Source organism: Leptonychotes weddellii, chromosome 6 (genome assembly GCF_054177405.1).
Source record: "Leptonychotes weddellii isolate Sample4059 chromosome 6, ASM5417740v2, whole genome shotgun sequence".
Lineage (NCBI taxonomy): Eukaryota > Metazoa > Chordata > Mammalia > Carnivora > Phocidae > Leptonychotes > Leptonychotes weddellii.
In genome coordinates this window covers 86,473,387-86,497,037 of record NC_138374.1, presented here as the reverse complement: position 1 = coordinate 86,497,037, position 23,651 = coordinate 86,473,387, and the positions used below count along the sequence as shown (strand labels likewise).

The 23,651-nt window shown below is 35.2% G+C and overlaps 1 protein-coding gene across 7 annotated transcripts in view; it reads right to left on the bottom strand.

Moving 5' to 3' along the window:
- The window catches only part of DCAF6 (DDB1 and CUL4 associated factor 6), a 102,440-nt gene that overhangs the window by 65,503 nt on the left and 13,286 nt on the right, over positions 1 to 23,651 (bottom strand). For all 7 annotated transcript variants that reach the window (XM_081824541.1, XM_081824542.1, XM_081824543.1 and 4 more), the window contains 6 exons: positions 18,139 to 18,252; positions 17,367 to 17,502; positions 14,372 to 14,586; positions 8,272 to 8,365; positions 6,878 to 6,997; positions 4,603 to 4,863 (listed from right to left, as the gene is read on the bottom strand). In XM_081824541.1, coding sequence (XP_081680667.1) covers positions 4,603 to 4,863; positions 6,878 to 6,997; positions 8,272 to 8,365; positions 14,372 to 14,586; positions 17,367 to 17,502; positions 18,139 to 18,249 — 937 coding nt within the window. In that variant the 5' untranslated portion in view covers positions 18,250 to 18,252. The remainder of the gene's footprint in view (positions 1 to 4,602; positions 4,864 to 6,877; positions 6,998 to 8,271; positions 8,366 to 14,371; positions 14,587 to 17,366; positions 17,503 to 18,138; positions 18,253 to 23,651) is intronic.

The window sequence follows — 23,651 nt, the reverse complement described above, 5'->3', positions numbered from 1 at the left end:
TTTTCCCCCAAATGTGTCTGTTTCTATCACAGATGTGAGAATGTCAGGAGATTCAAAAGTAGCAAAGTGAGTGCTTTCCCCCACACACACTGTGTGTGGGAAGGTTATCAGCTGGGTGGTAAGATGAGGGTAAAGGGGAGTGGTAAAAGTCTGAGAGACAAGAAGGTGTTAAACACTTTGTCTAGTTGTTGAGCAACAGTGTTGAAAGACTGCTCTGACACAGTGTTGAGCACCCAATGAAATGTGTGGTTGTGACTTTCTTCACAACTCAGTGACTGAGTTGCAGACTAAGAGAAGGCAAATAATTTGGTTCACAGATGGCATTTTGCCAGGCAAGTTTTCACATTTCCATCATCCCTTTCCTTCACCCCAGCAAAAGTGACAGAGGAAATACAAGGGACAAAAAGGAAACATTTACATTAAGAGGAATCCACAGCAGGGCAAGAAGCATACTTTTTCATTCTATCTCCATGCAAGGGAACAGAGGCACACCTCCAAGGTACTGCGGTTTGGTTCCACAGCACCACAATAAAGCGAATATCCAATAAGGCAAGTCAGATGAATTTTTTGGTTTCCTACTGTGTATAAAAGTTATGTTTACACTATTCTGTGGTCTATTAAGTGTGCAATTGCATGCTGTCTAAAAAACAATATACATACCTTAATTTAAAAATACTTTATTGCTAAAAAAAAAAAAAAGCTAACCATCATCTGGGCTTTCAGTGAGTCATAATCTTTTTGCTGGTGGAGAGTCTTGCCTTGAAGTTTTTGGCGGCTGACTGATCAGGCTGCCGAAGGGTGGATGGCTGTGGCATCAACTGACTCTTTCACTAATGATTTCTCCGTAGCATGTGACCTTATTTAATAGCATTTTACCCACAGCAGAACTTTCAAAATTGGAGTCTATCTTCTCAAAACTCTGCTGCTGCTTTATCAACTAAGCTTATGGAATATCCTAAATCCTTTGTTGTCATTTCAACAGTCCTCACAGCATCTTCACCAGGAGTAGATTCCATCTCAAGAAACACTTTCTTTGCTCATCCGTAAGAAGCAACTCCTCATCCGTTTAAGTTTGATCCTGAGATTGTGGCAATTCAGTTCTATCTTCAGGCTCTACTTCTCATGCTACTTCTCTTGCTATTTCCACCCCATCTGCAGTTACTTCCTCCACTGAAGTCTTGAATCCCTCAAAGTCATCCACAAGGGTTGGAATCAACTTCTTCCAAACTCCTGTTAACGTTGATATTTTGACCTCTTCCCATGAATCATGAATATTCTTTTTTTTTAAGTAGGCTCCACGCCCAGTGTGGGGCCCAATGTGGGGCTTGAACTCACAACCCTGAGATCAAGACCTGATCTGATATCAAGAGTCAGACACTTAACCGACTGAGCCATCCAGGTGCCCTGAATCATGAATATTCTTAATGTCATCTAGAATGGGGAATCCTTTCCAGAAGGTTTTCAATTTACTTTCCCAGATCCATCGAAGGAATCACTTTCTATGGCAGCTGTAGTCTTACAAAAGGTATTTCTTAAATAAGAAGGCTTGAAAGTCGAAATGACTCCTGGACCCAAGGGCTGCAGAATGGATGTTGTGTTAGCAGGCATAAAAACATTAATCTTGTACATCTCCATCAGAGCTCTTGGGTAACCAGATACAATGTGAATGAGCAGGAATATTTTGAAAGGAATCTTTTTTTCTGAGCAGTAGGTCTCAACAGTGGACTTAATATTCAGTGAACCATGTTGTAAACAGACGTGTTGTCATCCAGGCTTTGTTGTTCCATTTCTAGAGCACAGGCAGAGCAGATTTAGCACAAATCTTAAGGGACCTAGGATTTTCAGAATGGGAAATGCTAGCTTCAAACTTTTCTACTGCAGCTTCCTAATCTCTCTGAGCCTTCACAAAGCTGAAGAGAGTGAGGGCCTTGCTCTGGATTAGGCTTTGGCTTAAGGGAATGTTGTGGTGATTTGATCTTCTATTCAGATCAGTAAAACTTTCTCCATATCAGAGATAAAGCTGTTTCGTTTATCATCCGTGTGTTCACTGGAGTAGCACTTCTGATTTTCCTTCAAGAATTTTTCCTTTGCATTCACAAGTTGACTAGCTATTTGGCATAAGAGGGCTAGCTTTCTGCCTATCCAGGCTTTCAGCATGCCTTCCTCACTGAGCTTAATCATTTTTAGTTTTTTATTTAAAGTGAGAGATGTGTGACTTTTCCTTTCACTTGAACACGTAGAGGCCATTTTAGGGTTACTAATTGGCCTAATTTCAATATTGTTATATCTCAGGGAATAGGGAGGCCCAAGGAAAGGGAGAGAGAGAGAGAACAGCTGTTCAGTAGAGCACTCAGAACATACACACATTTGCCGAACAAGTTCACTGTCTTATGTAGGTGGCATTTGCGGTGCCCCAAATCAATGACAATAGTAACATCGAAGATCACTGATCACAGATCACCATAACAAATATGATAATAGTGAGAAGGTTTGAAATACTGTGAGAATTACCAAAATGTGACACAGATGTGAAGCGAGCAAACACTGTTGGAAAAATAGTGCCAATAGACTAGCTCAACACAGGGTTGCCACAAACCTTCAATGTGTAAAAAACAGAATATATGGAAAACACAACAAACTAAAGCACAATAAAATGAGGTATGTTTGTAATAAAAATCATGGCTCTAAGATGATACTCCCCCCCCAACCACATGGACAATTCTTAGTATCCATAAACCTATCTGAACCTAGAAGTGCAGAAGAGATTGGAAAAACAAAACAAAACAGAAAAAACTCATTAAGTCCTTATTGTTAAAATGTTGTACTCTGGGATAATGAAAGGCTTGTTGTCAAAACAATTCCAGGCATAATCTTTAGATATTACATCTAACATCAAATCATTTTCTTCAATACTGACCCTATCTTCGTAATAATGGAAGTATTCTGATTTTCCATAGTGCAGTCAACAAAAATTCTTTCAACCGGTAGAGACCAGTTAAAAATACTTCCTTAACTCCTTTAAAAAAATTACAGGCAAAGGTGCCAAGTAATGATCAAGACAATGACTGCATGATCATCACAAATTTTTTTCTATTTTGATGATTCAAATGACTACTTAATACTTACATTAAATACTGAAAGGGATTTAGCAATCTGAAATGCAATATTAATTGTGTTAAATATCTGTAACAAAAAAGAAAAATGAAACTCTAAACTAAGTACTTTACTCAGAAATGTGTTTAAAAAACAATTGGAATTAGTTTGGATTCAGTGGAACATGAATAAAAGCTAGGGAATCTTCTTGCTAAGTTTTCCCAATAACTTATAATTGATCAGAATCTTTAAGAGTATTTCCAAGAATGTTATTACTTTAAAATTCTTTTTTTTTTTTTTTTTACCAATTTTACCTGCTTTGACAAACTTTGGACTGATTCTGTCCCTACTTCCCAAACACTCCAAAATATTTTACTTTCTCATAAGTTGAAATGCTAACTATGTCAATTAGACAGTGGAAAACCTGACTTTAAAGCTCAGCTTTAGCTTATTATTACAGATAAACTGTGCACAAGTTTTAATAGTTACATAACTGACTCTGGCTTCTATTCCCATAGAAACTGAAATGAATTACCAAAAATGGGATATATGATAAAAGAATGCCTAATTTAAAACACCCTGTATTTGGTGATCTGGTATCAGATTTCAGAGAAGCAAGAATAAAGTGACAGCTTGGCAGTTACGCTATTAGGAATTTTTTATAGGCTTTACCTTAGGCCTGCCAGCTGTATCTCTAGTTGCTAATATTTTTTATTATATGTCAAGTAAAATGCCTCTTTAGGAGAACCCAAAGAAAAATATGAATAAAATCTTAGTGGTTATTATAAATACGTGTACACACTTAAAATGTGAAGTAAATTATAGTCATATCTGCTGAAAATTACTGTTATAAATACTAGTACATTCCATAGTTGGGGAGGGGGGGAGTTGAACATGAGGAGTTTTAATATCGAGAGGAAAACAGTATTTTAACAGAATTTAGGAGTTGATTTTTTTCCACTAATATCAAGTACCTTGTTTTAACAAGGACTTGTTAAAACAATTCTTTTTCATGGAAATATAGGAGAAATAAATCTTTTGGTAAATTGTATATGTTGTCAACAAGAGATGTTACCAAATGTACCACAAAGAATGTATTTAAAGTATTTCATGATGTTAAGAAAAATAATAAAAAATATAAATAGAGGAACTGATAATATAGGTACAACCAAGTGTCTAGAAAGACATTTTCGTCTATAATGGCTTATAAAAGTAATCTTTAAGTCAACTGCATGAAGCTATGTCAAAACACTATCTGCTGGTACCTATATTTTTTAAAGATTTGTCTTAGGTAAACTGAAGATTCTGATATTTGTTAAATTCATGCAAGTTAGGCACACTTGAAGTTTGTGTTTAAGTTACATGTTCACATATTACATGTCACTTTGATTTATTCCAGCAAGAACAAGTTCATGTGATTTAGTATCTTTCAAACCAGCCCACAAAGACGTATTCATTATCAGAAATCATCAGATGAACCACAGCCTATTGAAAGAGTAGCATCCTCACCAGACTGATGATGCGTATGGCGTCCAGATGCCTCCACAGACTGCCTTTGTTCATTGTCTGGAGAAGACAGCAAGGAAGTAGAATGAGGGCTTTCTGTAGAAGAGGATGTCGAATGAGCCTGAGCTGACACTGCAGCGGACGTAGAAGGCTGAAGAGACTGTTCAGCTGAAGGATCTACTTCCATTGCACTTTCCCCGACTTCCAAATCGGTACTTGACGGGACCGCAGGAAGAGCAGACACATCTGACTGGCTCGTTCCACCTTCAAAAAACACATGTTAATGCAAATTCAAATACTAACTGCTTTCCAAAACCAGCTACTCTAAAGAGGTATGTTCAAGAAATATATGTACACTTGTACATACATGTACACACAAAGAAACACAATTTCAGGATATCAAACACAAACAGTGGTGGTTGGATCCCTTTGAGCAAATAGGCTAACCAAGAGGGGCAAAAATCTATCTACAGAACACTGTTGTTAAAGTAATCAGTCTTTCAAGATCAATATGGTACCTTCATTTAGACAAAGCTAAATAATAGGTTGTAAAATGCCTACATATAAATAACATCTAGTCCCTTTAACTTGAAGATGATGATTCTGATTTAATGACTGGATAATCGGAGAATGGATTTTATTTATTTTTTTTTGAGAGAGAGCATGCACAAGACTGGGGGTGGGAGGGCAAATGGAGAGAGAGAATCTTCAGCAAGCTCCACGGCAAGCACAGAGCCCCCACACAGGGCTCATTCTCATGACCCTGAGGATCATGACCTGAGCCGAAATCAAGAGTCAGACACTTAACCGACTGAGCCACCCAGGGGCCCAGGAGAATGAATTTTATTGATATATTTCCATTCCATAACATAATGTCTTTCATAAATATATAAGAAAAATTTTATTGGGAAGAGTAAAGTTACAAATAGGTCAGAATAAGATTAAGTTCCTGATTCCTACTTCATTAGCAATAATGTCTCAACCACTAAACTAACATGATGCAGTCATGGTTTTAAAAGGCTTGAGTGTCTACTATGTCTTATGCTAGGCTTTGTGCTATCTGCAAAATAATAATTAGGAATAGTCCATAAACATTAACAATTTTCCCTCAAGTCTAGATGTTATTAAAAGAAAGATGGAATGGACTAATCCAGTTCATGTCTTGCAAAATACAACTATCAGAGATTATGAAGTTTTCTCTTTTAATCACCATGATTTAAATATTTCTTATTTTAAATTTAAGCACAAATTCAACTCTTTTTTTTTTAAAGATTTTTTTTTTTAAAGATTTTATTTATTTATTTGAGAGAGAGAATGAGAGAGAGAGAGCGCACAAGAGAGGGGAACAGGAGAGGGAGAAGCAGACTCCCCGCCGAGCAGGGAGTCCGACGCGGGACTCGATCCCGGGACTCCAGGATCATGACCTGAGCCAAAGGCAGTCGCTTAACCAACTGAGCCACCCAGGCGCCCCTAAAGATTTTTTTAAAAATTTTTATTTATTTGACAGAAACAGCGAGAGAGGGAACACAAGCAGGAGCAGTGGGAGAGGGAGAAGCGGGCCTCCCGCAGAGCAGGGAGCCCGATGCGGGGCTCGATCCCAGGACCTTGGGACCATGACCCGAGCCGAAGGCAGACGCTTAACAACTGAGCCACCCTGGTGCCCCCAAATTCAACAACTCTTAAGCAAATCCACAGTCCAAGGAATTTTTTAAAAAGTTAATTGAAATGAGGAGTTAACAAGAATCATTTATGGAAAAATTCAATATAATTTTTTATTTTGGGTTTTTGAAACAATTAGGAGTTAACTTTTATACTCCTCATTTTTGACAGAGATAAGTAACTTGCCGAAGACCCCAAAGCTAGAAAGTAGTGAACCAAGATATGAAAACAAGTCAGCTAACACTAGAAACAGCAATTAATAACCAATGCCTAAGTAACATAAAGGAGAAACTATTCCATTATATAAAACTTTTTATTTACAGAGTTTTATATATTTCCATTCTCAGAATGCATACAAAAATATATTGGGATATATGAGGGAAATATCAGACTTTCTTACTTTTCTTGAGAAAAGCAAAGAATAAGGGCTAGGTCTACTGGAACATGAAGGGACAAATACCCAATACCCTTGGTCCTCTACTGCTTCACATAATATAGTTAAGAACCTATGATTATTATAGATATAAAATGGTATAAATGGAATGACATAAATAAAACAAACGTCAATAAAACAGCCTTTGCCAGCTTTTGGTTGACTTTAATTAATAAGAAAAATTACCTCTTGGTCGAGATCTTCCTCGTCCTCCATTGCTTTGTGCAACTTCACTTGCTTCTTCAAACCACCTTGATAACATGTCAGACATTCTCTGCATCAGTGACACATTGGGACTTTGCTCACCTATCACAATACAGGTCTTATCAGTGAATCAGTAGTAAGTCAGGATCTTTCATTAACGTAAAAACCCAGATTTTAAGGCCTTTAAAATGAGAGCATTTAAAAAAAAAAAGAATCAAATTGCCTAAATAAATTCTATGAATGTATAAAAATCTATTAGAGCTATCATCACATTTCATAGTAAATGTCTATGTAAGTGACTCTCCATCTGTATTTTGAGTTCCTTAAGAATAGGATTTACATCTCCTGCATCTTTGTCTATTCTTAGGTACCTCCACACCTCCCACCCTGACCCCAACCCACATCTTTATTTCCACCAGTGCACAGCTAGGAAGGGCTCATGAATTGTAAATTGAACCGATTAAAAGAAAGGTTTGCCCTCTCACTTAAATTTCCTTAAACTCAATTTATTTTCACCACACTGTAAGCATATTCCATATATTTGAAATTAACAAAAACCAAAAAGTATTATATTTGTCTCTTCCCTCTACTCCTTTCCTCCTTCAAATATGAGTTTTCTCTTAAGGGAATTATCAAATTAAATATGACACCAAAACTGACAATTCTATTCTACAATCATATAATTTAAAATGCAAATCATTTGTTCTTGGATGTTCTGTGAAAATGGAATTTTACACTTTATTGCCTTTATATAACGTTGCTTTATATTTAAATATATATTATGATACCAAGGATAATATATTGGGGAATATGCTTTTGATGTTAAAAGAATTCACAAGTCATTAAAGTAAGATTTTGGCTACAGATCAACTATTAAAATACACACAGATTAATTCCATTTTAAAAGTGTACCATCTTAAAGCTCCCAAGGTAGTTTCTTATGCTTGTCAAAGGCACTTGATAAAAGGAAAAAAAATTTTTTACCTATTATAAAACTCCTGGGTTAGAAATTGAAGAGTTTTCATTTCTCTTTATATCTAATAGGCAAAATTAAAGAAGTTTGATGATGTCCAGTGTTTTATATGGCAATGGGCATTCTCATACTTCCAGTAGGAATGTAAAGAAGTGCATTCATTTTGGAGGGCAATTTGATAGCTATCAAAATTAAAATGCACTATCCAGTGAACCAGTCGTTCATTCCACTTTTAGGAATTTATCCTCAGATACACTTGCACAAGCATGGTAAGATATATGTACAAGGATATTTGTTTCAGCATCACTTATAATAGCAAAAAAAAAAAAAAACCAACAGAAACAAATTAAAAGATTAATTTTTTAAATTTCATATTAGAAAAGGCTGACCAAAGCAGAGTTACCATCTCGTTCTCGTTCACTCTCAGGCCTCGCTCGGGGTCCAGTATCTGACCAATCACCACGAAGTCTCAAACGCTTCACTGGAGGCTGTCGTAACTAAAAGATGAAGAGAAAACTCATTTGCTCAAGTCTTAAAGCATGATTTAAGTCTAACAGATTCTTTCCATGCCCTTGCTTTCTTTATTGAGTACGCAAAAGAGATCCTAGGTCAAAATATGAAAGACAGCTCTTATAATGATGGTATCTATTGATGGTACAGCCTACCCTTAACATGTTCACCCTAAAGAGTCTGAATGTAACTTTGAAATCACGTACATGTGACTTCTAATCACTTTACAGCTGACAACAGGAAAGTTATTTAACCACAATGAGCTAGAGTTTTCTATTACGATGATACATGTAGTCTAAAGTAAAGTACACCTGACAGTAGGAATTATCACTATTTTATTATTATTGACAGTTTACTCTCTGGGTCCTCCTATCCACTGCAACCCTTCACTACTCACCTCAGGGTCTCTACTCTACCTCGTTTCCCTCATTCTTGGCTAATAACTCTTCCTCCTACTTCACAGAAAAAAAAGTCAGTCCTGCAGAAATGATAGTAATTTCTTCAGCTGCATTTTACAAACTTATCGATAGTCTACAACTTCTTAATTCCTTCTAACCTTTCTCAGAAGATATATTATTTTGTTTAAGCTTAATCTCTCCACTGTGCTTTTTTATTCCTTCAGTTACTCAAGCACCTTGCTTTGACAATTACTCTTTCCCATACATACATTCATTTCCTCTCTCATTTCTTCCTTACAATATGCTGAAGGTTCTTACCATTTTGAACAAACAAAACACCTCAATTTTATACTTCTACCCAGCTATACTCTTTTCCCACATTTTCTGAAGCTTATTGTCAAGCTTCTTGAAAAGAAGTCTATATTTAGTCCACCTTTATCTACCATTCCTCCCTCAGTTTACTGTAGTCACCTTACCTTCCCATCTTTCCACCGAATTCATTCTTACCAATATCACCAATGAGTGATCAATGGCTAAGTTCACTGATCAGTGATAAAATGATAAATAGTCAATTGCCAATTCAAATGGCACCTTCCACAACTTATTTCATTTGATGTCTATGGCACTTGACACTCTTGATCATTCTCTGTAACTTTTATATTTTTAACATTTTTTATAGAGATAACACATATACCATAATATTCACCCTTTTGAAGTATGTAAGTCAGTGGTACATATGCACAAAGCTGTGCAACCACTTGTACCACCACGAATTCCAGAACATTTTCATCAGCTCAAAGAGAAATCCTAGAGCTGTGAGCAGCTGCTCCCCACTTCTCCTGCCACTCGGCTCCTGGTGACCACTAACCTACTTTCTATCTCTAGGGATAAGCCCATTCTGGACATTTCATATAAATGGGATAGTATGTGGCCCTTTCTACCTGGCTTCTTTCACATGGCATAATATTTTCAAAGTTCATCCATGTTGCACCATCTATCTATTTCATTTCTTTTTATGGCTCAATAATATTCCATTATTTGGATATACCATATTTTGTTTATTCATTCATCAGTCTATGAACACTGAGTTGTTTCCACTTTTTGGCTGTTGTGAATAATGCTGCTATGAACATATGTGCAAGTTTTTATGGGGACATATGTTTTCAGTTCTCTTCAGTATATATCTAGAAATGGAATTGCTGGATCATATGATAACTCTATGTTTAACTTTTGAGGAACTGCCAAACTGTTTTCCAAAGCAGCTGCACCATTTTACATTCCTACCAGCAATGTGTGAAAGCTCCACTTTCTCCACATCTTCATCAACACTGTTATTGACTTTTTTTATTTTAGCCAACCTAGTAAGTGCGAAGTGGCACCTCACTGTGGTTTCGATATATTTTGGTTACTAGATTCTAAATCATAAATCAAATACATGATATACAAACATTTTTTCCCATTTTGTGGATCTCTCCCTTTATTTTTATTTTTAACATAACATTCATTGATTTTTTTTTCTGACAATTAAGCAGATTTTGATAGAAACTTGGTGACAGCTTAGCTGCAAATTTTCTGTTTTCTCCTGGAAACCATACTGAGCAACAAGATGCAAAAAAAAAAAATCTCTACACCCTCAGCAAAGAAGACAGAAAATAAACCCTTACAAATTCCCTAAGTATGTAAATATAGCTAGAAGCAACAAAGAGCAAAATCTGCACAGGAAGCCACAAGTGTGATACAGAATGATCAGAAGATTAGAGAAAGCCTAGTGTGGCAGCTGTCCACAATCTTAGACAAACAATCATTTCCAGAAACAGAGGGCCTCCCTCTGTATGTGAACTATATTTAGAATAGAAAAGAGCCCTGCTCCATAGTTATGAGAAAGGAATTTTATATTATACAAGTGAAGAACTAGTTTTATAACCTCAGCAACTATGTCTGGAGCAAGATCTTCAAGTTAAAAACAGGCCCAAGTTTGAGTTTTTGAGACAGGCAAAATAACCTAGCCAAGAATACTGAAAATGCTATAAGCAGTAATTCATTCAACAATTCATTCTGAGCACCTTCTATGTATCAGGCACTACTCTAGGTACTGGGAAAAAAATCAATGGATAAATCATGTAAAAACCCCAATGTCCCAGAGTTTATAAACTAGTGGAGTAGATGAACAATACATGATAAAAAAGTAAAATATACAAAGAAAGTGTTAAGTGTTATGGGAAAAAAAACTAAGTAGACAGAAGATGGGCAGTACCAGGGAGTTAAGGGCTGCGATTTTAAACAGGGTGGTCAAGTAGGGCCTCGCTGAGAACGTGACAAGGGCGAAGATCTAAAATAGGGAAGAGAAGATGAAATCCAGATATGTGGGAAGACCATTTCATATGCAGTAAATGCAAAAGCCATAAGGGAGAAGCATGTTCAGGCTGCCTGAATAAGTCAGTAGAGGTGGCCAGAGCAGAGTACAGAAGTACTGAGAAAACAGTAGAAGTCACCAGAACCACATGATATAAGCTCTTGAATCCACTGTTGGGACCTTAGTTTTGCTTTGAGGAGATGGAGAGCCACTTGGGAGTGTTGATCAGAAGAGAAGCATAATTTGACTTGGTTTTTTTTTTTTTTTTTTTAAGATTTTATTTATTTGACAGAGAGAGACAGCGAGAGAGGGAACACAAGCAGCGGGGGTGGGAGAGGGAGAAGCAGGCTTCCCACTGAGCAGGGAGCCCGACACGGGGCTCGATCCCAGGACCCCGGGATCATGACCTGAGCCGAAGGCAGACGCTTAACAACTGAGCCACCCAGGCGCCCCTTTGACTTGGTTTTAAAGGATCACTGGGCTGCTATGTAGCTAAAGGACTGTGGCGCTAGGGGGTGAAAGTAGGGGGACTGGTTAAAAGCTACCACAATAATCTAGGACAGACAGTGAGGCCTTGGATCAGGGTAGTAGAGGTAGTCAGAATGGGAAGTAGTATTACAGATCTGGGATATGTATTTTCGGGACAAACCATGGGGACAGGAGAAAATGAGAGACTGGATTCAACAAAGTAGTCCAATAATGGGAGTGGGGCAGGTGGGGAAAATGTCAAATAGATATTAGAGGAAAAGGAAGACAGCAAAGACAATTAAAAAAAAAAAAGGGGGGGCGCCTGAGTGGCTCAGATGGTTAAGCGTCTGCCTTCGGCTCAGGTCATGATCTCAGGGTCCTGGGATCGAGTCCCACATCGGGCTCCCTGCTCAGTGGGAAGCCTGCTTCTCCCTCTCCCTCTGCCACTCCTTCTGCTTGTGCTCTTCTGTATATCTCTCTGTCAAATAAATAAATAAAAATCTTTAAAAAAAAAGGAATACAAAAATAAAGAAAAATGAGAAGTAAAAAAATTGAATAAGAAAAAAATACTAAAGGGAAAAATGAAAGAGAAATTCTTAGAGGATTAAGAATTAAGAAAATACAAAAATATTTATTAAGAATCTGGAAAATATAAAAATATCATTAAAACAAAAAAATCACTATGTGAAACTGATTTATACCTTAAAATCCTGTTCAATCATTTCTTACATTTCTAATCAAAATATGTTATTCCTTCCTTTGCTCTACTTATATAGAACATAACTCTTATATATAATTCTATTAAGTTTTACATATTCATTTATTTATATCTCTATTTCCACTAAACTGTAAATTCCTGAGTGAGAGGCCATGTCTTTGTCACAGTCATCCTTGAGTTTCTTAAGTTTCTACAGGATCTAGTGTAAGTAGGTGCCCAATAAATATTTGGTGAGTTGAGTGTGTCTGAACACTACTGTCAAGGATTTAGCATAAAACACTGAAGAAAAGGTGCTAAGCTTAAGAAGGGGACAGACTACTAATTTCTTCTTCTATATACACCTGTGAATTGGTTGGTTTATTATACTAAGCATGATTTATTTTTATAATTTTAATCCATTTTCAGAATTATTTTTCTTAATTTAGTTAATTCAACAAAGAATACTAAGAAAACCATATTTAGAATATAACCAAATGATCATGACTCAGCCTCATTCACTCTGATGCAAACACATTTTGGCTAAGTACTCTATGGTATAAAAGTTGGTTGGCCCACTTAAACTGTTTCTGCATTTCCGACTTTCATTATGTAAGAGTCACAGAGGTGGACTGTACACTAGAGCACATATCTCAAGAGGAATTACATAGCAGCAACAAAATGAAAGAGCAGATCTCATGTTCTCAGTAAGACCAATAAACTCAAAATAGCTTTCATTAGCCAGCATACCCTTTTCTTTGTCAATATCCTAATTCACTTAAAATACACTGGCACATTTAAAATCCCAAAAAATATTTATAAAGTTATCCTGATTTTCCCCTAATTTTATAGCCATCTACACATGCAATCATAAGAACTGGATATACTTTTGGATATCACAGGAATTAAAAATTGTTGTTCTTTATTAACTTTAAAATATGTTCACTAATAGGAGTTGGTCCAATACCAAAAAGTCACTTATAATTAATAAAGCAACAGTAATTTAAAAAACATTTACAAGCTAAACAGTAGAGTGATTAAACATAGGACATTAAAAAAAAAAAGCCAAAGTGAAAAATATTTTGGAGAAAGAAGCTAAATGGGTTAAAACAAATATTATTCTATTGCTGCATACTTCAAGGATATATTATTTCTGGTTTTTACCTTTTGTAAATAAGAAGATGGTATGCTACTTTATTTTTTTAAATATTTTATTTTTAAGTAATCTCTATACCTATACTATGTGGGACTTGAACCCACAACCCCAAGATCAAGAGTCATATGCTCTACTGACTGAGCCTACAAGGCGCCCCAATGGTTCACTATTTTAGAGTCACCTAATTTTCAATATATAATATTATGTGTATATGGATCTATATATAATAGATATGAAATGCGATATATATACTTCAATAAGGCTAAATGTTTATGTTCACCAACAGGATTTTACCTATTACCATTTACTATTCATATGTGGACAGCAATTCCCTCCTCTCCCCATTATGTGTGTGTATGTGTGTGTGTGTGTGTGTGTATGTGTGTATATGTGTACTTTAACTTACCTTATTCTCACTTACTTATATGCATTTTGTAAAATGCACTTAGGGATGTAGGTTACTAGTTCTTAACTGTGACAGAGAAGCATGATCAGGAGAGAAGGGGATTGCTGTCCACATTTGAAATAGTAAATGGTAACAGATAATACTCCTACTGGTGTGTAAACATAAACATTTAGTCTCTTGGGAGTTTATACATCCCACTTTTTATTATTTTAATTGTTTTTTCTACAACTGGTAGAACTATTGATATTTCTTGCTTACTGCTGTGCATCCATAAAGTTAAAGAAACATTTTGCTATTAAATATTTTCTCTTTAAAAATATTTCACAACACTTTTTTCTAGAGCCTTATCCTTAATTATTAGCCCCTGTTCTTTCACATATATTCCATGTCCTTTTACAAAACCTAGACTATAAATACCTTGAAAATCAATTCTATTTTTTGAAGCCCTTCAGGCCTCAGGAGTCATTGAATTAGTGTTTTCTGAACTGAATGAAGAATATGGTTTTGGGTCAACTTACCTCTTCTCTTCTTTCTTCTGCAGAAGGAGTTTTAAGTTCTCGTGCTGTATCATCTTTTGGGTCAAAAAGATATATGTAATCTGAAGAGTAACTAACAAGAATCTCTTGGCCGTCCTCACTGTAACACAGGGATGTCACCCTGCAGGACTTATTATTAAGATGCGAAGGGATGAAACGGGCAACCATTCCAGTAGTTCCTCGACCTGCATAATTCCCTAAATAAGAAAACAGGAAGTCGTATAAATTTTTTAAGAAAAACATTTTAAAAACTCTTAATCCGAATTATGAGATATGTGATTTAATGTAGCAATATAAATTCCAAACTATCATATTCTATTTCTAGAAGAGGCTCTTTTCTCAACAGTCTCATTTTATAACAAAATAATAAAGAATATAGTATAAAGACTACATAGCTCCAAAAAAAATGTCCTGAGTGGCTGGAATTACATAGATTATATAAATGTTTTACAGATTAATAAATGTTTTATTAGAAATAGGAGTTATTTAATCAGTTAAAATGATTTGTGATTATAGTTACACTAAATCATCTTCCAAAAATTTTCACCCAATGAAGAAAATATAATTTTTATAATATAAACAGGTGAGCTTATATTTATTATTAGCATACTAGATAAAATAGTGCATTTTCCCTTTAAAATGATTTACTTTTTGCTTTAGGTTAAAAAAATTTTTTTTTAGTTTATTTATTTTTCTTAGTAATCTCTATATTCAACGTGGGGCTCGAATTCATGACCCTGAGATCAAGAGGTGCATACTCTTCTGACTGAGCCAGCCAGGCACCCTTATGTTTTTGAAAGATTTTTGATTGTCGTGAAATTTTCCTCTTATAAAACAACAGAGTGGGGACAGTATTCCAACTTTAATTAATTTTGGCAGTCATCAATATAATATAATAGGGACGGGTCCAATTGGCATTTTGTGCCCCTGGACGTCTGGGAATGCTAAATTCTAAGAGTCTCACAAAACTGTATAATACTGCACAAGGAGATCTTGTCCTGCCCAAAATGTCAATTGTGTCCCATCTGTTGAAAAAGAATAATTTAGCCTATAATTTCATCTCATATTACTACTGTTTCCCCTAAAAGCACATATCCAAATCAATAAGATTTCTCAGAGTTCCAAAAAACAAAACAATAAAACACCTAGTCTTCCTTTTTATTTTAATCTTTTTTTTTCTTTTTAAGAGAGAGAGTATGCACATGAGTGAGGGGAGGGCAGAGGGAGAGGGAGAGAGAGAATCTCCATGCCCAGCGTGGAGCCCAACTCAGGGCTCGATCTCATGACCCTGAGATCATGATGTGAACTGAAATCAAAAGTTGGATGACCAAAATGATTGAGCCACCCAGGCACCCCCAACCTAGTCTTCCCATTTCAGTAACTTATGTCCATTTTTACTGGAAATAAATAGACACTGAGATTGACATTGTTAGTTTCTGGCCAAATCCACTTTTATTTTTAGCAATATAAAACATGTGAAGATGTATAAATGTATGTATATTTGGTGGGTGTATGGGTATATAATCCTGGCCTTCCATTACTGAGAAAATGCTAATAAGCTGGCTTTAAATTGAATATTTCAGAGGTGGTTTCACCCCATAATGGATGAGGAGCAAATGAGGAGTTCAAGAGAGATTCAACTTCAGTGCTGCAGCATCACTAATAGTACTTAACTGGGCATAAACAAATGCTGTACATGAACATGTACCCAAGTCACTGTTCTTCCCTAACTTTCCTCTCTACCACAAAGAGAAATTAGGAAAGCCAAGTGTTGTGAGCTGATAGTGTCCCCTCCCTCCCCAAGTTCATGTCCATCTGGAACTCAGAATGATTCTGGAATATTAGGAAATAGGGTCTTTGCAGATGTAATAAGGTCATACTGCACTAGGGTGGGCCCTAGATCCAATATGACTGGTGTCCTAATAAGAAGAGGAAAATGTGGATTCAGATATACACAGGGGAGGATGGCATGTACCTGTGGAAGCAGACAGTGAAAGGAAACATTTAAAAGCCAAAACTGGGGGTGCCTGAGTGGCTAAGTTGGTTGGGCATCTATCTGCCTTTGGCTCGGGCCCTGATCTCAAGGTCCTGGGATCGAGCCTTACGTTGAGCTCTCTGCTCAGCAGGGAGTCTACCTCTCCCTCTCACTCTCCCTCTGTGCTCTCTCTCTAATAAATAAATCTTCTTTAAAAATAAATTAAAAAATAATAATCAATTAATTAATTAAAAGCCAAAACTGCCAGCAACCACCAGAAGCTAGGAGAGAAGCATGCAAGAGTCTTCCTGAGAGCTGCCAACAGAAAATCTGTAACACCCTGATTTTAGACATCTAACCCCCAGAAATGTGAGAATCAATTTCTGTTATCTTAAGCCACCCAATTTGTGGTAATTTATTATGACAGCCCTAGGAAACTAATACATCAACTGTCACAACTTTTTAAAGTGATAAACTACAAAAGTATCACCTTGATAGGGCCATAAAAACTTGGTAAAATGCTATTTTTATGTATGTATGCTACATGCCCAGCATGGAGTCCAACTCGGGGCTTGAACTCACAACCCTGAGATCAAGACCTGAGCCGAGATCAAGAGTCAGATGCTTGGGACACCTGGGTGGCTCAGTCAGTTAAGTGTCAGCCTTTGGATCAGGTCCTGCATCGGGCTCCTTGCTCAGCGGGGAGCCTGCTTCTCCCTCTGTCTGCTGCTCCCCTGCTTGTGCTCTCTCTCTCTCTCTTTGACATAATAAATAAATAAAATCTTAAAAAAAAAAAAGTCAGATGCTTAACTGAGATACCCAGGTGCCCTAGTAAAATGCTATTTCTTATAATAATCCATATTGTTAAATACTTACTGAATTTATTTTAAATATTTACTGAATTTTATGAAACTAATGAAATTTTTGAACTGCAAATATGTCATAAGATTTATTCTCTAAACTGACAGAATCGTGTATTTTCTCTAATATACAGCTTTTCACCTGTGGCTCTTGTGCCCAGCATTCGCCGATCATATATTCGTACTGAGCTATCTGAACAACCAACAGCAAGATAATATGGTATTGGTGGACAAATAGCTACAGATGTGGCAGCACGTCGGCAGTTAATTAAAATATCCTATAAAAGATAAAACAACACCAGTTACACACAGCATTGCCATAGAGAGGTTACTCTAAAGATTTAAAACACTGAAATATTTTAACATTTAAACATTTTCCTTCTATTTAGAAGAAAATAACCTTTTTCAGAAATCCTAACTCAGTATGATAATGAGAAGGGAAAACAACATGGTTTTCTTTTAATTTATTTTTCAGATTTCTATCAGTGTTTCCAACAAATTCAGCTTCTGTGAGGCCAAAATAAATAAACTCAGTCAATATTCCTCCTCGGCAGTTTATTCCTCTAAGGGAAATTCTTTTTTTCTTTACAGTTTGCTACACAACTTCAACACTGACTTCTAATACAATATTGTACATTTTCCATATAAACCAATCAAAATAAAAAATACATACGGAAATATAAATTTAATTAGCGGTTGAAAAAACAATATTTGAGTAATGCAAATTGCATTTTGAAGAGAAAAAATAAAAATCACTCCCAAATATAAGACTAAAACACTGAGTAATTACGCTAGATCAGCAAAATTTAATACAATCAAATTCACCCATAAGCTTATAACCCAGAGATAACTTACTGTCCAATTTTAATTATAATCTTAATTTTTTGTCATTTATATAAAAATTTAATACTTACATCTTTGCAATCTTCTTTTGTGCAGCTAGTTTTGATGCGTGTATCAAACCACCGAACAGTTCCATCTTCACCACAAGAGAGAAAAGTATATGGGTCATTGGGTACAGTCATAATCTGTAGATGAAAACGAAAGCACAGGTAATGCTATTAAACTTTTAAACAGATGGCTTTGAAAGACATTACTATTATTTTATAAAATAAAATAAAGAATAAAGAAGTAAAATTGTTTTTATATTCATAGACAATCTGATCATCTACGAAGAAAATCCTATGTAATTAATTTTTAAAATATTTATTAGAATAAGTGAATTTAGAAACGTTGCAGGATACAAGGTCAGTATATAAAAATCAATTGTATGTCTATATACTAGCTACAAAACCATTAGAAATTGAAAATTTAAAAATAATAACATTTACAATAACATGAAAAATATAAAATGCTTAAGGATATATAAGACATATAACACTGAAAATTATAAAACATTACTGAATAAAATTAAAGTCCTAAATAACAGGAGATAAACTGTGTTCATGGATTGGGAGATTTAATATTGTCAATTCTCCCTAAATTGATACACAGATTTCAAATAAATTCCAGAAAGATTTTTGGTACAAATGACAATTTGATTATCAAATTCATGTGGAAATACAAAAGACCTAAAATACCTTCAGTAATGTTGCAAAAGAAGAACAAAGGACTTATAGTACTGGCTTCAAGAGTTACTATAAAGCTATAGTAATTAAAATAGTGTGATAGAGGCTTAATGATAAATCACTGGAAAAGAATAGGTACTGACCAAAAATAGATGAAAATACATATGGCCAAATGATTTATGATGGTGCAAAGAAAATTCAGTGGAGAAAGAACAGTGTCAGAAAACTGGATATCCATATGCAAAATAATGAACTTTCAAGCAGTACTTCATACTTTCTTTAAAAATTAACACAACAGGGGCGCCTGGGTGGCTCAGTCGGTTAAGCGGCTGCCTTCGGCTCAGATCATGATCTCAGGGTCCTGGGATCGAGCCCCATGTTGGGCTCCTTGCTCAGCGGGGAGCCTGCTTCTCCCTCTGCCTGCCATTCCCCCTGCTTGTGCTTGCTCTCTGTCTCTCTCTCTCTCTCTCTTGCTCTCTGTGTCAAATAAATGAATAAAAAACTTTAAAAAAAAAATTAACACAACATGAAAAACTAATGATGTATGGTGATTAACATAATAAAATAAAATAAAAATAATAAAGGGTAAAAAAAATTAACACAACATGGATCATTGATCTAAGTGTAAAACATAAAACTATAAAACTTCTAGGAAAAAATCTTTGTGACTTTTGGTTAAACAAAGATTTTTAGATATAACATTGGTCCATAAAAACAAAGAACTTTGATAAAATGGGCTTCCTGAAAATTAAGAACCTCTTTTGGAAGGACGTTAAGAATATGAGAAGACAAGCCACTGACTAGAAGGAAAAAATAATAAATCAATACCTGAAAAATACCCAAAACATATTTTAAAAATCCCTCAAAACTCAATAATGTGAAATAATCCCTCAAAACAGACAATTCACCAAATACATAAAGATGATAGACAAGCACATAAAAAGTATGCTCAACATCATTAGATAATGGGGAAATGAAAGTTAATAACACAAGAGATTCCATTATATATCTATTAGGATATCTAAAATAAAAAAGATTGACCATAGCAAGTGTTAAAAGGATGCAGAACGACTGGAACTGTCAGACACTGCTTATAGAAATGTAAAATGATAGAACCACTCTGGAAAACAGTACAGCAGTTTCTTAAAAAGTTACACTTATACTTCTAATATAACTCAGTCATACCATTCCTAGGTGTTTACCAAAGAGAAATGAAAGTACATGTCCATACAAAGACATTTATACACATATTCAAAATAGCTTTATTTGTAAAAGCCCAAAACTAGAAACAACCCAAATATTTATCCAAAGATGAAATATAAAGAAACTGTGATGTATCTCTATAAAGGAATACAACTCAGAAAGAAAAAGTTAGTTATTGATACTCTAAACAACATGAATGAATCTCAAACATGAGTATTATGCTAAGTGAAAAAAATCAGACCAAAGGAAGAATACATATACTTTGATTATATAATCTCATTCATATATAATTCCACAAAAAATATAAACGAATCTACAGTAATTAAAAGATCAGTCATTTCCCAAGGATGTGGGGGTAAGTAAGGACAAGAGAGAGGGAAGAAAAAAGGGAATAAGGAAATTCTTGGATATAATGGATATATCCATTATCTTGACTATGGAAATGATTTCAAGGGACAATAAATTGTCAAAACTTACCAAACTGTGTATTTTAAATGTATGCAGTTTGTGATATGTCAATTAAACATCAATAAAGAACTTTCTAAATTCAACATCCATTCAGAAGGGATTAGAAACAGAAGGGAATTTCCTTAATCTGATAAAGCATCTATGAAAAATACTTTTGCAAATATGAGACCTAATGGGAAAATGGGAAAACCTTTCCCTGTGAGATCAGGAACTAAGAAAGGCAATCTGCTATCAACATTTCATTTAAAGATTACAATTGAGGTACTAACCAGTGCAGTAAGTCAAGAAAAAGAAGCAAAAGGTATATAAGTTGAAAATAAAGAAAAATGTCATAATGCAAAAAAGATATGACTGTGTAGATAGAAAATCCACAAGAATCTATAGTTGAATTATGAGAATTAATAAGTGAATAAAAAGATAGCTAGTTTTAAAATATTATAGTCAATTGTATTTTTTATACATTACAAAATTGTATTTTTTATACAGTAACATTTAAAAACTAAAAAAAGATAAATTTACAATAGTACTAAAATATCAAATACTTAAAAAATTTTAAGGAAATTTGTACAGTAATGCCACATTAAAAATTATAAAATATTAGTGAGAGAAATTAAAAACCTTAGTAAATACAAAAATAGATCATCCTCATTGATTGGAAAATACAATAATTGTATTAGTTTGCCCTGAATTTATCCATTCCTAGTTTGTTGAGAGTTTTTATTGTGAAGGAAATTACCTCAATCTAATAAAGACCATATATAGAATCTCACAGTTAACATCATATTCAATGGTGAAACACTGAAAGCTCATTCACTAAGATCAGGAATAAGGCACGAATGCCCCCTCTCATCATGTCTATTCAATATGGTATTGAAGTTCTAGCTAGAGCAATCAGGCAAGGAAAAAAAAAAAAGCATTGAAATTAGAAAGGAAAAGGTAAAATTATTTGTTTGCAGATGATATGATCCTACATGTAGAAAACGCTAAAGATTCCAATACAAAATACTGTTAGAATAAATGAATACAGCAAAGCTGCAGGTTACAAAAATCAACACACAAAAAAGAGTTTTTTCTATACACTAACCATGAACAATCTGAAAAGAAAATTAAGAAAACAATCCCATTTACAATAGCTATCTTCAACAAATATATGGAATGGGAGAACATGCAAACTCTGTATCGATAAGGCATTAATACCCGAAATATATAAAGAACCCCTTCAACTCAACAAGAACAAAAAAGCAATCCAATTTAAAATGGGCAAAGGACTTCAACAGACATTTCTCCAAAAAAGATATACAAATGACCAAGAAGCACAAAAAGAGATACTCAACATCCCTAATTATTAAGGAATGTGAATCAAAACCACAATGAGATACCTCCTCACACCCATTAAGATGGTCACTCTTGAAAAAATAAATAAATAAATAACAAATGTTGACAAGAATGTGTAAAAATTGGAACCCTTATGCACTGTTGTTGGTAATGTAAAATGGAACAGCCACTATGGAAAACAGTAAAGGAGGATCCTTAAAAAATAAAAAATAAGGGGCACCTGGGTGGCTCAGTCTGTGGAATGTCCAACTTTTGATTTTGGCTTGGGATGTGATCTCAATGTCATGGGATCAAGTCCTGCGTCAGACTCGAAGCTTGGCAGGGAGTCTGCTTGAAATTCTTTCCTTTCCCCTCTGCCTCTCCCCCTTGTGCTCGTGCTCGCTCCCTCTCTAAAATAAATAAATCTTTTTAAAAAATTAAAAATAGAATTATATGATCCAGCAAACCTACTTCTGGGTATATACATCCAAAAAATGTAAAACAGGATCCCAAAGAGATATTTGCACCCCAATGTTCATTGCAGCATTATTCACAATAACCAAGAGGTGGAAGCAGCCCAAATGTCCATTGACAAGTAAACGGATTGTATGGTGTATATATATACAATGGGAGAGAATTAAGCCTTAGAAAGAAGCAAATCCTGCCATAGATTGACATGGATGAACCTTGAGGACATTATGCTAACTAAAATAAACCAGTCACAAAAATACAAATACTGCATGATTGTACTTATATGAGGTACCTAAAATAATCAAACTCAGAAACAAAAATGGAGGTTCCAAGGGGAGAAGGGAAGAGGAATAGCAGAACTGTTCAATGGATAGAGTTTCAGTTTTGAAAAAATATTCCAACTACAGTGTATATGTATTCAGCAAAAAACACCTTTGGCAAATGGGTATATACTGTTAAAATGTCCTTATAGAGAATGCCTCTTTGTATGCTATTTGGGATTCTGATTTAATTTTCCAAGAAATAAATTATGTTAATACAAAAATCCATACAGACAGGATATAAAATCAATGCACAGAAATCAGTTGCATTTCTATACACTACCACCAAGACAGAAGAAAGAGAAATTAAAGAGTCGATCCTATTTACAATTGCACCCAAAACCATAAGATACCTAGGAACAAATCTAACCAGAGGCAAAGAATCTGGACTCAGAAAACTACAGAATACTCATGAAAGAAACTGAGGAAGACACAAAGAAATGGAAAAATGTTCCATGCTCATGGACTGGAAGAACAAATATTGTGAAAATGTCTATGCTACCTAGAGTAATCTACATATTTAATGCAATCCCTATCAAAATACCATCCACTTTTTTCAAAGAAATGGAACAAATAATCCTAAAATTTGTATGGAACCAGAAAAGACCCCGAATAGCCAGAGGAATGTTGAAAAAGAAAAGCAAAGCCTGTGGCATCACAATTTTGGACATCCAGCTCTATTACAAAGCTGTCATCACCAAGACAGTATGGTACTGGCACAAAAACAGACACATAGATCAATGGACAGAATAGAGAGCCCAGAAATGGACCCTCAACTCTATGGTCAACTCATCTTCGACAAAGCAGGAAAGAATGTCCAGTGGAAAAAAGACAGTCTCTTCAACAAATGGTGTTGGGAAAATTGGACAGCCACATGCAGAAGAATGAAACTGGACCATTTCCTTACACCACACACAAAAATAGACTCAAAATGGCTGAAAGACCTAAATGTGAGACAGGAGTCCATCAAAATCCTAAAGGAGAACACAGGCAGCAACCTCTTTGACCTCAGCCGAAGCAACTTCTTCCTAGAAACATCGCCAAAGGCAAGGGAAGCAAGGGCAAAAATGAACTGTTGGGACT